Here is a 15,165-nt window from a genome sequence, read left to right on the forward strand (position 1 = left end):
CACAGGGAATGTTTTGTACCTGTCTATAAGTACCTGCAGCCACTTGTTTCTGTGCAGTGCATTCACTAATGCTCGGTCTGGTCTGTAAGTGCCTGTTCCTGTCAGTTTAAGTCTAGTTGTTGTGGGTTTTGTATCTTGGCGTGTAAAATTACCAGTTAGCAGACACTTAGATTTGACAGCTGATTAAAACTACTGCCCTACAGATCCTTACGCACCAAATTAGTCATATTAAGCTTCTGAGAAGTTTTCTATAAATGTAATAACACATCAACCTCTATTACAAAGCTGTTGTTTCTGCTTTTCCTTCTGCCTACCTCTGAAATGTCTTACTCTGGCACATCTCAAGTATGATTTGGACTGAGAAAGTGGGATGGAACCATGGCCAGGTGTTTCAGGATGTATTCCTGTGGAATATGAATCTTTGGAAATAGGCTTGTATACTCCTAGTTAACACTGAAAAGCTGAAGTGGGTTGTCTGTACAAAGGCTCTGGATGAACAGAAACTACCCAGGTCCTTTGAGCTGTACTTCTACCCCCTTGCCATTCCTGAGGTGGTTTAGAGTAAGTGACAATTGCTGGGTGACATTCCCAGCGCTGCCGTGTTCCATGCTGCCGGCAGAGGGAATTGCTCAGCAGTCCCGTGTCCTGCTGCCTTCCCACCTGCAGCTGATCCCAGATACTGATGGCACTGACAACAAAGTGAATAAAAGATGTGGTCTGTATGTTATGCTGGTAGGGAAGTGATTAAATTTTAACCACATAGTTCTGATCTAATTCTCGCTCGCTCGCCCAAGGGACGCTGACGCCTGGTGGAATAAAAAAAACTTGTGGGAGCAAATAGAAAGACATGTTGACTGTCATTTCTATTTATACCAGCACACTTCCACTAAGCTGCTGTGCATGTGATAGTGGGAAGAATTTTAGAGAGACGTAATCAGATTTCTTGGCCCCTGTTCTGTGCTGAGCACTGGTCCCAGATGCTGCAGCAGCACACCTGGGGCCAGGGGTGGTTCGTGTGAATCCTCCGCTCAGATCAAGCAGTGGTTGTGCTAATAGTTCCTTATCCCCCAAAGTCACCAAGTTTTGGTGCAGTCTGGGTTTGAGGACTATCAGTGAGTCACATTCAGGAGTGCAACAGCCAGGACAAAGTGAGACATCAACAGATTCTGAACGTTGTGATTGTTTAGGAAACTTGCCCAATTTTTGTTGTGAAAGAAAGGTGACAGAGAACCTTTGCAACTTACTGACATCTCCCAACAGATGCAGGACAGCATTCTTTAAATGCATGTCCTTAAATCAGTCCCAGGAACAGTCCCCCTGATATCTGAGATGTCTGAACTATCCAGTGCTGGCTGCAGGTGCAGATCCCTGGCAGGAGTTTGGACTTAGAAATCAACCTGCACAGTGCCCAGCGCTCCTGATTAACTTCAAGGATGGAAGTCCTCAGGGAACCACTGTTGGAATACCCTTAGTTTCTACAGAAGTGAAAGGTGCATGTAATCCTGTAAAACTGGGATTTCTAACATAGTAAAACTTGAATTATTTAAGACTATAATCCCTGATTATTCTAAAATATAAATAACTGTGCAAAATTATTTTAACAGGACTACTTTGATTTCCCTGTTTCACAAGATAGGAGGGAGGGAATTCTATAGCTTATGGAGCACATCCAGATAATTATATGTCACTGTAACTATAAAAATATGTCCTCATGTAACCTACACATCAGAGCAATCACTTAGAATTTAGTAGTGAGGGAGATGAAGGATCATTGTCATTTAAAATTGCAGAATATAGAACTCTTAAAATATGTCAGCAGTAGAAAATGCCTCTTACAGTGTTTTTATTTTTTGGCATCCATGTAACCCTAATATCATGTGATAAAATGACATTGCCATTTAAGAAGTCTAAGTTAGACAAAATTTACATAACTTGGTTTTAGGGAATATTTAACATTATTACAAATAAATCCCCTTAGATTTTTTTGTTTAAAAGTTCATGACTCCAAGATATAGGAATTCAGAAAACACTTGAAAGAATTAATAATAGTACGTAACTTCACTTTCTCTATTATTCCAAGAGCTTTAGTGTGGCTGGGAAATTAATGCTTCAAAAAAATTACAATTCCAGAAGGTCTGGTAGGGCTGGCTCTGTAAGTCCTCGTAACAGTGAGCACAAAGAGGATCAAATATACCAGGGCTCAGGCTTTATCCTTTCCTCATCCATAGATAATTCAAAGAGATCCTCTTCATTAAGGGCTTTGGCACATTGCCTACAATTTCTTTTTGGGCTGCTGTGAGCTTAATGATGCAGAACAATGGTCTTCTCTCTTGTTGAGCACTTACCTTATTGTACCTTTAATCACATAATAAAAACCAAATTAAGACACCTCGTCATTAAAGGCTGTTGTAGCTGTGCATATCAATGCTTTGTGGTACAAATACAAAGGGGACTGTGGCAGCTTGGAATCCTGATGCAGAACAGTCAGTGTGCTCCTGGCACACTGGGGATGTGTATCCTGTCTCAGGTGTATCCCGAGGTTTACTTCCTGGCTGCATGCAGCATAGGAAATGCAGTAATTATATGCCACTAGATTTTGGGTTTCGGGTTAAATGGAAATCTTCTTCAGAACATTTTAAAGATTGTGAAAACAGAGGGAGAAGGGGAAAGGAAGAAAATTGGGAGGATGTTTCACACCAGTTTTCCAATGTGCTTTTCTCAATGTCATCAGCTTCTACACAAACAATAACAGAAATAAGGGCTTTTCCCTTTGTAGGAAAATTCCAAGGAGACCAAAAAGTAACTTCCATTAAAGGAAACTTACTTGCAGAAATAAGAAGATTGAGTCATCTGAGATAAAGTTCTTGTGTTTTTAAAATAAACTAAAAAAAAATGTTTAAGCTCTCAATTTAAGTAACTTTCTCAGTACCTAATTCGCATTAAGCACATGTTACACATACTTTGGGAGGAAAGCACACAGCAAAATAATTTCCTAAATGAACATAGTATTTTATAGTATTTTATAGAATCATCATAGAATGGTTTGGATTGGAAGAAACCTTAAAGATCATCTCCTTCCAACCCCCTGCTATGGTCAGGGACACCTTCCCCTAGAAGAATTTCCAAGGATACGAACATACAATTTTAAATCACAGATGACTCTAAACTGCACAGGCAACGCTCAGAGCTTTTTCCTGGGATTTAAGATGATGGAGTTCATCCAGTTCTCACGCTGGGAAGATGTCAGATAACCAACCCATCAAAAGTGGCACTTCCAGCTCAGAAACCATGCAATGAGTGTGGAGACTAATCCCTTCCTCCAGGCTGTCCCTCCAGAATAAGGACAGAAACGCTGGCAGGAAACAAGCTCAGGTTGCCACTGCCCTTGGTTCAGATGAGCCGAGGTCAGAAGATTCCTACTCTATGATTGTTGAGCTGGCATCTTCCACAAATACTAAAGTTCATATATAAATAAACAGTTGTTGCAGTGACCTTTTAGCGTTTCGGTAACTTGAAAGCCTCTCACATGTTCTTGGCCTGGCATAACCCTGGGACAAGTAAAAATTACAGTGCTGGTAAAAACAATAGTGGGCAGGCTGGATCTGTCTTTTAAACTGGGCTGGGATGTGATGTGGCCAAGGTTATATAAGCACCAAGGTCAGATACAAATTGCTGTGCTAATGAGAGGTCAGTGGTGATGAGGAACAAACCAACACTGTTCCACTGGCAGCTTTCAGCAGCATCACTTGCAAGGAGCCATTTCTCCAGAGAACTCACACAAAAACCAGTTGCACTGAGCTGATCACCCATGCCGTTCATTTCTCCATTAAAATTCCAATCACGTGTTCAGACTTGCAAAAACAAGACTAAAGCAATCAATCATTAAGAAAGTCTGATTCAAGGAAACAGTCTAACTAGACTTAAACCTACTGAGCAATGATGTTATCCTAAATCGGGGCCAAAATGAAGCTTGCCAAAATAAACATTCAGCTCAGAAAAAAAAAAATTCTAATCAAAACTGTAAGATTTGGAAAACAGAAATAATTGCCTCTGTACATATGCTTTTCACACCCTCAGATTTAATTGGGCAGCCAGAGAATTAGTTGTTCTACATTTCAGTAGTTTTCCATGTTGAAGACCAAAGTGGTTGTGCCAATTATAGGAAACTGCTCTACTTGAAATACAGTGTATGGCTTCAAGTGCTCTGTATGTGCAGCCTGTGCTGCAGCTGAAATTAAGAATAGTGTTGAAGTTCTGTCACTTCACTGCCATTGAACTTGACCTCAATAACATTTGTGAACCTATCACACTTACTTCAAAGTAGGTATGTGTTTGCTTAAACAAGATGTTAATTCCAAGGGCTTTGTTCTAGACAGGGTTTTCTGCTGCTAAATTAGTTCAGCTGTAGAAAAACTCTGCTTGACAGACTGGAGACTCATAATCTTCAGAAAACTGCCCTTTAATGATCGTGGCGCCTGTCTGTGGCTCACAAGTCCCCTTTCCTAATTAGACATTTACCAGAAACTGGCAATTGAAATTTTCCTCATCACTTGATGATGAATAATGCAATGCCTCTGTTAGGAATTTTCTGGAACATACTCTTTATTGTAAAGTTAAAGGAATATTTTGGCCATTAAAGGAACATAAACAAGTGCCTAATGTCACCTGTGATATAAATGGATAATTTGACCTACTCTGCACATGAAATATCTTACTGCTTCATAATCTTCCTAAAGTCTGTGGTGCCTTTCTTCTTTACATTGGGCAGATAAAATGCTTAGCCATAGCATGGATTTATTTGGAGTTTTTTAGAAGTGATAAATGATTGAAGGGATGAGTTTTGTAATGCTTTACACTTATACATCTGTTTAATCCTATGAAGCAGGTGGCAAGAAGTCACAAGGGAGAAGGCACCAGGGATGATCACTCTGGGCTTTACTGTCACATGTCAGACATGGGTTGGGAAAAAGGAAACATATGGAGTAATGAAAAAGTGCTGATTTGATAAATGTGCTTTGTTGTGTTGATTAATAATGAAACAAAAGGTCAGGTTTCATTTTCACTACGACAGAACACCTCTACAGTTACAGGTACACCGGGATTGGTCCTTGCAGAGACTCAATGGCTAAATGGGAGCAGATCCAGCTGACCCTCCTGAACTTGGTAACAAGTCACGGATTTGACAGGAGAGGGGCAGAATAAATAATACCAAATATTTAAAGCATGAACTTTAAACCATACTGCAATATTCACTGCTTTAGTCAGTGATTATTGAAGGAAAGCTTCCTATTAATGCAGGGGAAAAAAAGCCAGATGCCACCATCCAAAATACAAGTGGTCAGAATCATGGCAGTGTTTTCTTCCTTGTGTCCCTACAGTGATAATCCTGGACAGGGCAGTGGGTGATTGGTCACATTGTCCACTGGCACAGCAACTGGGCAGAACTGGGCATTTCATTTCATTTATAATTGCTGAAATATCTCCTGGCTTTACACTGAGACAGCACCTTAGCTGAGGTCTTGCCATATCTCAAAGCTGCCATCAGATCCATCAGATGCCTTGGGAACACCTAGGAAGTCAGAGTTCTCTTCACAGAAAGAGTAACTGTGCACTCAGTGTAAAACCACGTTTGGCCTGTCCATTTTCACGGATCATGTGCATTTACTCTGAGTAATGACGGAATCACAGAGTGCTCTGAGTTGGAAGGGACCCACAAGGAGGGAATGGGAGGATGGGCTCAAAAACTACAAACAGTGAACGACAGTGCAGAAATGGGAATGCTGGGAATTAGAATGGCCTTAAACACGGTGTCTAGGAGATGCTTTCATGTGACCTCAGGCAGATCACTGGCTTGTTCTGTGTTTCATCTTCTCATCTGTACAATATTCCTTTTGTCTGTTTGCTTGGAGCACTGACTTTTGTTGTGTGTTTGCATAGTCTGATATGCTACTAAAATAATTATTATTTGAAGGCCTGGTCTGTGCACCACCTTGTACTACTCTGATTTTAATTGAGGTATGGTGGTAAATATTGCTCTGCTGAACTGTGTGAGCTGTAGGTGCTGGAAGGCCACAGTAGGGGGAAGTTCCTTAAACCATTCTCAAAGCACCCTCTTCATGGCACTGTGGGAGAAAGGGGCTGGTCTGTGGGGAATTCTGGTCTGATTCAGTACATGAATTGGTTTCTTATGTTACTCCAATTTAGCTTGAATCCATGTAACATTGCACCCTCAACTAAACACATGAATTTTTTCATGCTGTTTACCATCATGGTTTGTTATTTTAGACAGATATAGAATACAGAGCTTTTTAACCAGTTCTCATTCATAAAAATTTGTCATTTGCTGCACTAAATTAATCCCTAGAGATAGGTTTTGCCTCTTGGGAGGAGCACATGTGAGAAGGGTAAGAGCATTGCCTGAGGTGCCATGCTCAGGGCAGTGTTAGAGGTGGGCAAAGCTACAGGATGTGAGAAATGGGGTAATTGCACTTGCAGAATCACAGTCATTAGTAATTCATGATTATTTATGGCTGTCATTTGTACCTCACTCAGAGATACCATTGATTGTCTCCCTCTGGGTCAAGCTGCTGAAATGGCAGAAAGAGTCATTAAAAGGGGAGGCCTGAAAACTTCTGTGTTTTAGATGGGCCTGGGTTGTTAAACCACAAACAGATACACAAAAGATCGCATTAAAACAGAAATATGGAAAAGTATTTCTGCCCTGCTGTAAAGTCATTTAACGTGATTAATGCATATTTAAGAAAAAAGGGCTCCAACAAAACTTTGCTTTTAGAGAAAGTGCAAGAGTCTCAGAAGCCCCAGCACTGCTCTAAATGTGTTTTCATTGAAGCAAATGATAAAATTCCCTGTGGTTTTATTTTGAGTTGTGATCCACAGGAGCAAAGCCTGAGAACCCAGGCAAAAGCAGCACATTTTAGTATTCTGCAGACAGTACTAGTGCTGCCTTGTTAATACGTAAATGTGCTAATTACAAGCAAAATAAAAATTCCTTTATTTCCAGGGCCTTTCTCCCAAGATTTTCCATTTGCAAGTTAACGGTTTAGAGAACAAATGTATTCTGTGCTCTTAAGTAAAAGAATTTTTCCTTGGTCTTAACTATTTTGTCATGGATGGCTCACAAGGCAGAAGGGAAATGCACACACATGGAAACAGTCTATTACTAAACAATGTATTTCTGGGTTTTTGAAAGAGAGGGAGACTGTACATATGAGGGAAATAAAAGAGGGATTAAATGGAGCTGCAAGAAGAATTAACCTATATTTCGAACCTTTCTCCAATTCCTGAGGAAAAGGGGGTTTAGAAAATAGGCTTTTTGCTGCTCTAGCTTCTGTAAAAATCTTTAAAGTTCTGCTGCTTTTTCTTAATATGCAGGCTTCTTAAGAACTTACTAAAGAAGTGAATCAGACCATAAAGAGTGTTTTAAATAGAGCACAGACGTCTGTAGTCTAACAGAACTAGCATTTTTATAGGGCACTTCCCAAGGATTTGCATGAATTTCTACAAAGAAAAGCTGCTTACTCATTCTTAGGCAAAAAAAAGTTTTTTCTCTGTGACATTTGTGAGGCATAGGAGAGCCAACAAGCTGTACAATGCATACAAATGTTGTACATTCATGGCATTAAACTCGTAGAAATCAGTCTAACTTGAGGGAAGAAAATAATTTTCTTTTACTGGAACGTTTCTAGTTTCTTCTGTGTAGTACCAGCATCCAGCAAACACTATTTCAGCAAAAATAAAGTACTAAGTAATTATAATTACACTCAGTAAACTCATGCACAGGGATTTTCTGGCTTTCTCATTCTTTCAGTAACTACTTCTGCCAGTGTCCAGAGTTACTTCAGCTGTATTATTGCAGATGCTGTTTACTCCTTCCTGAATTCCTCACCTCCATTCACTGAGCATCCTCCTCTCATTCCCTTGTACCAGTCCCTTCCTAGCACAGCCCTGTCCTGGTGCTCCTGCATCCCCTCTCCAGGCTCCCAGAGGCTCCTCTTTGTGCTCCTGCTGTCACTAAAAGTGGAAAACTGGGAATAAGTTCCAGGACAACCTTTCTTGTGTAAATAACCCAGGTGTGTAAGTTCTGCTGTCACAGGCAAAGAGAAAGAACCAATAGTGGGGTTTCCAGAAAATTTTCAGAAGGAAAACGTAGTAAGAATTGGTGGGAACCAGGAGGAAATTTTGTCCTTGTAAACAAGTAACATATTTTGTTGTACCTGAAAGCCTCTAATTTATGCCTGCCATTAAAAAGTGGCAATTAATTCATCTTCTCTACCCTCCCGGAGAAATAAAACATGTAAATCACTTACCTTGCTCAATAATTAAACAGCAGCTATTGATAAAATGACATTTATGTAATAGCACAGCCGTGTACTATCTTGCCTCATACCTCAAATAAAAATAGGAGTGTGTTTTCTAGTAACAGAGAACAATTCTGTCAGCCCAGCCTTGGCTGCAAACTCCCATTGATTTCACAGGAGGTCCAGCCTTGTCCTCACAGTGTGAAGGCTGGAGGGCTCCAGCCTCCCAACTCTGTGCCAATTCTGACCTCAGGATGATTTGGCTGGAAATCTAACATCTAAACAGTGGCAGTTGGCTCAGGAATTGCTGGAGGATCCCAAACCTCTCAGCAGAATAATTGTTAAGGTAATAGCAGATATGTAAGGTATAAAACATGAGAAAATCGGTCCTTGCAAAAGGTGTTTTGCTGTGACATACCCAGAATTAATAGAGGAAGAAGGAGATGTCAACAGGAAGGATGCCAAATGCCTCACACAGCTCTGATATGGAGAGGAGCTGTTGTATATCCAATACCTTACACACTTGCAGCACCGGAAAATTGTATGGAAAGCCACGTCCTAGCAAAGCAGTGCAGATTCTTTACATGCCTAAAGAGACATGAGGATTTGTCCTGGTTTTTTTTTTTTTTCCTTTTCTCCTTGTTGACAAGGACATCACTGATCACAAATCATCACTGATCTGTTCATTCCCCCTTTCCAGTGGCCATGGCTACTGTGGCATCTGAAATGCTGCTTAACATGTAGTTCCCAACTTGAGAGAGATTCGAGAACAGACTCAAGAAGGCACTTGGGTCTTCCCATCACTACACCCCACAACATCTTACTGCCCATATTATTTTATCTCTGAGGTAGCACTCAAACATTTCCAGCCTTTGACATTCTTGGAAGTTGATTCTTAAACTATGGTCACACTGTATTTGTTGCGTTCACACCTCCTAAACTGTCACGGGATGTCCCTCAGCAGTTCCACCTGATGTTTAGGGTTAAACAGTGAAGTCCATCTGCTACATCCATTTGGGGTCAGATACAGCATATTGGTTATTTTCTTTTTTTTTTCTTTTTATTAGTTCCTGTCTCTTTTTCTCACTATTTACTTCCTGGAGATAGCAATTAATGAAAGAGTTTAAGGCACCATGTCCATGTATCTGTTTGGTGGGACCATCCATTTGGGTTTGTGTCTGTTCTACCTTCTTGCATCATCTCCTTTTCTCAAATACAAATATGTAATCACATGTTACCTTAATTGACCATGACAGCATTTTCCATGCCAGTATCCCAGTTTGGCCATGCCAATGGAATGCCAATGGCAGCCTTTGCTCCCTGACATCTCTCTTTGCTGTTGGTGCATCTCCCAACCAGAGCCTGAACTGAGGCTTTGCAAAGGCAAAACTCCCAGGCACTTTAGTGAGCATCAAATCAAGCTCAGGTGACTGTTTTATTTTTATTCCAGGTATTAAAGGAAAACTTCCAGGAGACACAAACCTCCCTGACAGGATTATGCCGTGTTTATCTATAGATTTCTCGTTGCCTTTACAATGTAGATTTTAGTGGCATCCTCTCTGCAACCTGCTTGTGTGCAGAAGAATATAACATACAGTATATACTATAAATTAAAAATACTATAAATATTATTCTATTTCATAACCATTACATAGTTTCTATTAAAAAAGTGAAGCATACCTCCCTTATTTACTGTCTGGCCTTAATTCAGAGTATTTATCTCCATGTCTCATGCAGTGTTTAATCCTACTGTCTGGCTCCACCACAGATTTCATCAGGGTCCATTCAGCTCAGTTTTAAGTCCAGACACTGCAGTTTAACTACAGCTTTCTCCATATTCAATATATTCCCAATGCTAAGAAGGTCCAAAAGCTAAGCATTTCACCATTTCAGACAAGTTAATTTATCCATCTTTTGTGCCATGAAAGATCCCATTGTCTCTGTCACATGGCATTTTCCTAAGAAATTATGCATATTTGTAGTTTTTGGCAGTCTTCTGAAGCATTCATATGCATGATTTTTTTTTTCTGTGTTATTTCAGATGTAACTATAAGGAAAAAAATTGCTGAGCACAATTCAGCAGCATTAGGAATAAAGTCTACGAATATAAAGGCACCTTTTTTTAACAAAGCAAGGCTGTACAGATATATTTATTGGCTTTTAAGCACTGGCAGTAATTGTTTGTCAGTTGTGACAAATTTTCAATATAGAAAGCAAACATCTTAGTATCACCCATTTGCTAGGCTCAGGATTAGCCACGAGTACTAACTGTACACAGACCCCAGAAATCAGACCATTGAGATGATCCCAGTATATTTTTCTCCCACGTGATTTTTCTGCTACTAAAAATAAAATACCGATACCTGCTACTTTTTCTAGACCAAAAAGCAATTTATCTCTGTTATACATAAGCAGACTTGAGAACTGCTGCTTTCTATTATCCAAATATTTAGCTCTCCCATCCTCATGTCCTTCAATGGAAAATTGTATTATTTGTGTGGTGGGATTGAAAATACTGAAAAAAAGTAATTACAAACTATTTACTGCTCAGTATTTACCACATAATGTGGCAGTTATTGTAGGTTTTTAGGAGCCAGGTTCAGACAGTGTAATTCCCTGCTGTAAACCACTTTAAAGCATATTTTTGCATCATTGCGTGTTCCTCTGTCGTTCCATATTCAGGATCCAAATGGTTAATAGTGATGTGTGTGCAGCCCATCAAGTCTTACTCTGTTAGTGCAGTTCTGACCACACCTCACAGGTCAGCAGCCACCAGTGGCCAAGGCTGCTGCTCACAACAGGAACCTGCAGGGCTAAAAGGGTTCCACTCAGCTGGAGTTTGGAATCAGTCTCTTGTACGGGATCCATGGGCTGACCCCAAGACCATTCATCATGTGACAGCCACTGTCCCGAGAACTGTTTGCCTGATATGATGTGGGTGCTGCCATAGTTCATAGAATTACTAATTTTAGAGACAAAATCCCCAACCATATCTTAGCAGTGGGTTAAGAAACCCATAATAACAGCAGTACAGTGAGCTATGCTTTCATTTTACTGTAATCATTGCCATCTTACCAAACCCATGATTTAAAATTATATTCACATCAAATATAGATCTGCTTTTAGAGTTATTAATTTACCAACCAAAAGTCACAAAGCTTTTCTACACAAGGTCCCCTTTGCAGGAGGAGAGGATTTACATTGAAATTTTACTGGCTCTTCTCCCCATTTCTAAAATCTGGTTCTGTGTCCTTCTGCCTGGCTGTGCAGCACTTCTTTTTCATGGCATTATCAGCCTGCAGAAAACATAGTTGGGAAACTACTTGGAAATAATTCCTGTAGCAACAATTTATGATACAGTCCAACTACTGCCTGTTCCCTGCGTGACATCAACCTGTCTTTAAAGTTATGGTTATTTATGTAACAATTACATAGGAGAGCACAAAGAGGATGCCAGTCCATGGGTTTGCATAAATAAAGTGCCCTAAGGAACCTAAACTAAAATGCAGGCCTGTACTAAACTGTGATCCAAGTTCATTGTAACATTTGGGTATAAACTGGAAATCTGTCCTTTGCAGGATTTTGCCAGGTTTTACCATAAAGATGTGGAAAGCATCTCATATGAGTAGTTTCCTGCTCAGGAGTTATTCTGAGCACATTTCTGAAAAACGCTACATACTGCAATTTAGATTCTTTTATTTCGATTGCTTGTTGCATTTAGTTGTAAAAAATAAAAAAAAATAGGATGCACACAGTAAAACGTGCAACGTTTAATTTGCAGCAAATAATAAAACTGAAACCATAATCAGCATTTCCTTTTTTCCAGAGAAAACATTACACTGAACTGAATTTTACAGCTGTACAAACCCTTTTAAAGTAATCTGCTCAATTGGGCGAGTTAATGATATTTAATTTGACCAGGCCAAACTTTACATGCTGTGTGTTACTGTGAGCAGTGCTGTGCAGTGCAAGTGTTTCTGTAACATAAATGCTAACACCTTCCACTCTCAGCTGGCTTAACAAAAAAACCTGGTGTCATCACCCCTCTAAGATAAACCAAAGATGACAGCCTAAGAAGTGTTATGTGCACAAGGTAATTCAGCAGGAATTTAGCCTTTTCAATCTATTCTGCACTCCAGCTAACCCTATTCATTAGCACCCAGCTTTTTGCTGTGGGCAATATGTTAAGTATGGGCTAAATTTAGTTACTGGCTGAGTAATGTTACTCATTCAGTGCCCCACTTACTTTAATGAGACTAAATGTGGCACTGCAGAATGTGAACTAAGGGCAGTGTGATACAAGTAAAGATGAGAGAATCTGGACATGTATTTTAGAGTTTTCAATCATATTCAAGAAGTTAATGTGGCAGAGTCACCACATTAGTGTATGTTTCAGACATGTACAAAATGATTAAATGACAAAGCAGCAGCCACCAGTAGCACCTGAGGCTACTGTAACTGTGTCCAATCAAGGCAATTCATTATTTTTATGCCTTGGAAAAAATATGCTACTTTTCCGTGCAGAAAGCAATCATTGCCACTGTGAGACTCACACCTGCGGTTATGGATACAATAATACAGATTATCAAGTACACAGTGTCTGACTGGGAAGAGTACAGTGTAAGGCATCATTCATAAAGAAGATATATAGGCAAAGTATGGTCCTTGATCAGAGAATGGTTTGGGTTGAAGGGACATTAAAGACCATCTCATCCCACCCCCTGCCATGGGCAGGGACACCTTCCACTAGCCCAGGTTGCTCCAAGCCCCGTCCAACCTGGCCTTGGACACTTCCAGGGATGGGGCAGCCACAGCTTCTCTGGGCAACCTGTGCCAGGGCCTCCCCACCCTCCCAGGGATGAATGATGTGAAATAAAGAATTGATGAGAAGGACTGATACCACAGGGGCTCTCACTGTCAGTGCCAGTAGCATCTCAGATTGCAGTTTATCTCTGTGCCAGCCAACACTTGTCCTAGCCCAAAGAACATGGTAACAGATCCACCATAGCTTGATGCTCTAGGATTGTAATTTCACTATCAGCTTGCACAAACAAGTTACTCTGGGCAGCTTCTCTGTAATTGTTTGGTTTTATTATTATTTTCCATCTGTATTAAATTGCTAACAGTTTGCAGGTTAGAAGAGATAAAAGCTAGAGTTACCAGTGGTTCCCACTATGTCTGTAACGTATTTTTTTGCATATAAGCCCATAGAGTTTTTGGGTTTTTAGATTTCTCAACAAACAAACCAGATCTCCATTTAAGGCTGGAAACAGCAAGAAGTAAACATATATTCAGTCCTTTAAACACAGGACTGAACTCCTTTTGGAGTTTGTTCCACACTGTTCATTGTGTTTAGCTCTCTTAAAATTACAAATCTTGCACTCAGAGGCACAGAAACATTAAAATTTCTCACAAACCAAAACTCAAAATGAGAATTGTGGTTTGGCAGCTTTATGAAAACTGACAAATATGAGCTCATCTTTTTCACTGCCCCTGGTAGACTTAGGGAAGGATTCATTAGAAACCATGCGAGGAAGGAAGGAAGTGTGAGCTAAATGCAAAGCCACAGTGATCTGGGAGGGCTCAAGGCCTTTCTCTGGATCAGGAATGACACCTCTGATTGCCAAAGATTTGAATATGTGTATGGAACTGAATTTGGGTTTGCTCCTGTGAACAAAAGATTCACTACTCCTTTGGGACGGGAGGGACCTGTGTCCTAATTTTCTTCTCAGACCCCCATCTTCCAAGGCCTGGCATGTTTAGTATTATTTCTGTTCACTACCCTAAAATAGAGGGTTTTTATTGCAGTGACTGAGTACCACCATCATCTTTCATCTAAACAATTGTTTATCAGACACAAAAACATAGTATTGTAATTTCAGTTCTGTTCAGCAAAAAGGTTACAAGACTGAAAAAAAAAACAAAACAAAAAAAAAACTAGAAAAATTACAGGAGAATGAATAACTTGTTCTATTTGAACAAGGGCTGAGGGATTTCTAATCTGCAAGAAACAAATGGGATGCTGGCTTGTAATTCAGCTCAAAGAGCAGGCCTGGTAAAATCTTATCGAAACAAAAAACAGAGCAGAGAATTTGTAAAGCTACTGCAGTGAAAGGGGAAAATGAGAGATGCACAACATTGCAGAAATCATTCTTAGCACTGGCTGCAGATACCTTGAGTTGGAAGCTGAGACTTGTAGATAAGCAGCCCAAGCCAACAAGGGCATCCTGCACTCGCTGACGGTGCCTCTCTCCTGCAGGTCAATGGGAAGGATTTGTCCAAGGCCACTCACGAGCAGGCAGTGGAGGCTTTCAAAACAGCCAAGGAGCCCATCGTGGTGCAGGTGCTGAGGAGGACCCCGCGCTCCAAGGCCTTCCCTCCTGCTCACGACTCCCAGCTGGTGGATGTGGGCACCCAGACAGACATCACCTTTGAACACATCATGGCTCTGAGCAAGATGGGCTCTCCCACCCCTCCCGTCTCCGTGCTGGACCCGTACCTCCTGCCTGAAGAGTAAGTCATAGTTGTGAAGCCCTTGAAAAATCCTTGTGTTCCTTAGTATAGTTCACAAACTCACCTTCACTTGCTGGTGAACGTGTGCTCCCGGGAGCAGCCAGGATTCATACAACCATTCAGCCATAACTCACAGCATTTTCATTTTTCCTTCACATTAGCAAGCCATTACTCACATGAGTAATGCCACTGAGTCACAACATGGCCTCATAAAGCTCATTTTTTTTGCTGGCATTTGATGGATAAAGTTATTGCATTTTGTAATTCCTCTCACTGCCTCTTTGGGTTGCTTATGTTTTAACTTTATTTTTTATGGCTGCCATAAATTGTGTAA

General features: G+C 40.5%; 1 protein-coding gene across 2 annotated transcripts in view; it reads left to right on the forward strand.

Annotated features, from left to right (window-relative positions):
• The window catches only part of PDZRN3 (PDZ domain containing ring finger 3), a 136,463-nt gene that overhangs the window by 105,640 nt on the left and 15,658 nt on the right, over positions 1 to 15,165 (forward strand). For both annotated transcript variants that reach the window (XM_032699113.1, XM_032699114.1), the window contains one exon: positions 14,578 to 14,831. In XM_032699113.1, the coding sequence (XP_032555004.1) occupies positions 14,578 to 14,831 (254 nt within the window). The remainder of the gene's footprint in view (positions 1 to 14,577; positions 14,832 to 15,165) is intronic.

This window comes from Chiroxiphia lanceolata, chromosome 11, assembly GCF_009829145.1.
Source record: "Chiroxiphia lanceolata isolate bChiLan1 chromosome 11, bChiLan1.pri, whole genome shotgun sequence".
Taxonomy (NCBI): Eukaryota; Metazoa; Chordata; class Aves; order Passeriformes; family Pipridae; genus Chiroxiphia; species Chiroxiphia lanceolata.